The 1168-nt window shown below is 37.5% G+C and overlaps 1 protein-coding gene across 1 annotated transcript in view; it reads left to right on the forward strand.

The window, feature by feature from the left end:
• The window catches only part of fer1l6 (fer-1-like family member 6), a 48998-nt gene extending 47863 nt beyond the window's left edge, over positions 1-1135 (forward strand). The window contains exon 45 of the mRNA XM_015400307.1: positions 650-1135. Coding sequence (XP_015255793.1) covers positions 650-830 — 181 coding nt within the window. The 3' untranslated portion in view covers positions 831-1135. The remainder of the gene's footprint in view (positions 1-649) is intronic.
• The last annotated feature ends 33 nt before the right edge of the window (positions 1136-1168 follow it).

Genomic DNA, 1168 nt, shown 5'->3' on the forward strand with positions numbered 1-1168 from the left:
TCCGGTCGAGAACCATGGCCTCGGACTTGGAGGAGCTGATTCTCATCCCGGCCGCTTCACACTCATCACAGCTTTACTCATCATTAAAGATTAAATATTAATCTTAAACATCTTAAAAATATATATTAGTACATTTTGTAGAATTTTAATTTTATAATTTGACTTTTATGTCTTAATCAAGGTTATTGGGTGTGTGGGGATGCACCCTAGCGCCCTCTATTGGCCAGCCGCCACTAAAACTGGCCAGTACTTTATTAGCACTTTGTTGCTTTTGTTTTCAAGATAATTTTTACCAATTAACATATGCACTAAACGGATGTTTTATATTTTCATTTGGTAGATTCTTAATATGTGACAGCTTACTGCCAAATTTTATCCCCTTTTCCTTAACATGCACTTAACGTTTGTAATGTTTAGAAACTCCAGTAGCAAATGATTCAGAAACAAACTCATTTCTATAGTCTTTGAACTTGCTTTTGCACCTTTCTCATCTTTTTATTTATAAACTTAAGAGTCAGCAGTCTAATCAACCAGCATCTCCAGCAGTGAGGGTGTCAGTCAGTGCTGCTTCTGGCTCTACTGCAAACAGCAAAGAGGAGGACGGTCATTTAGTGTTACAACTTAACAAGGTCTTCTGTTTGTCTTCCAGCCGTCCAGACACCTCCTTCTCCTGGTTTGTCAACCCTTTCAAGTGTTTCTTCCACTTGGTGTGGCGGAACTACAAGAAGTACATCATCATCGCTCTGGTCCTTCTGATCACCGTGCTTTTCCTCGCCCTGCTCTTCTACACTCTGCCAGGAGCGATCTCTCAGAAGATTATCAATGGATAACATTTGACTGGGCCGGCAGTTTTTGGACAGATTTAGAAATGATCATTATTCAAACTTTAATCTGATAAGTTAACAATATAATGAAAAAAAAGAATCCAATAAAACAAACAGTTGTAAAATTATTTATGCAAACTCAGAACTCGTCCCCCTGTAACTTTATCTTATGTGATTTTAAAGTTTTAATACTAAGAAGCAAACACCTCTGACTGCTGGGATTGTTAAGAAGACCACTGCAAGGATCATGGTAGAGAAAACATGAATAAACAAAAAAACGTAAAAACAGGGTTCCTACAGCATAAGGCAAATTCAAGACTTTTTAAGACTTTTTAATGCCACTT

This window comes from Cyprinodon variegatus, unplaced genomic scaffold (genome assembly GCF_000732505.1).
Source record: "Cyprinodon variegatus isolate N-32 unplaced genomic scaffold, C_variegatus-1.0 Scaffold1092, whole genome shotgun sequence".
Taxonomy (NCBI): Eukaryota; Metazoa; Chordata; class Actinopteri; order Cyprinodontiformes; family Cyprinodontidae; genus Cyprinodon; species Cyprinodon variegatus.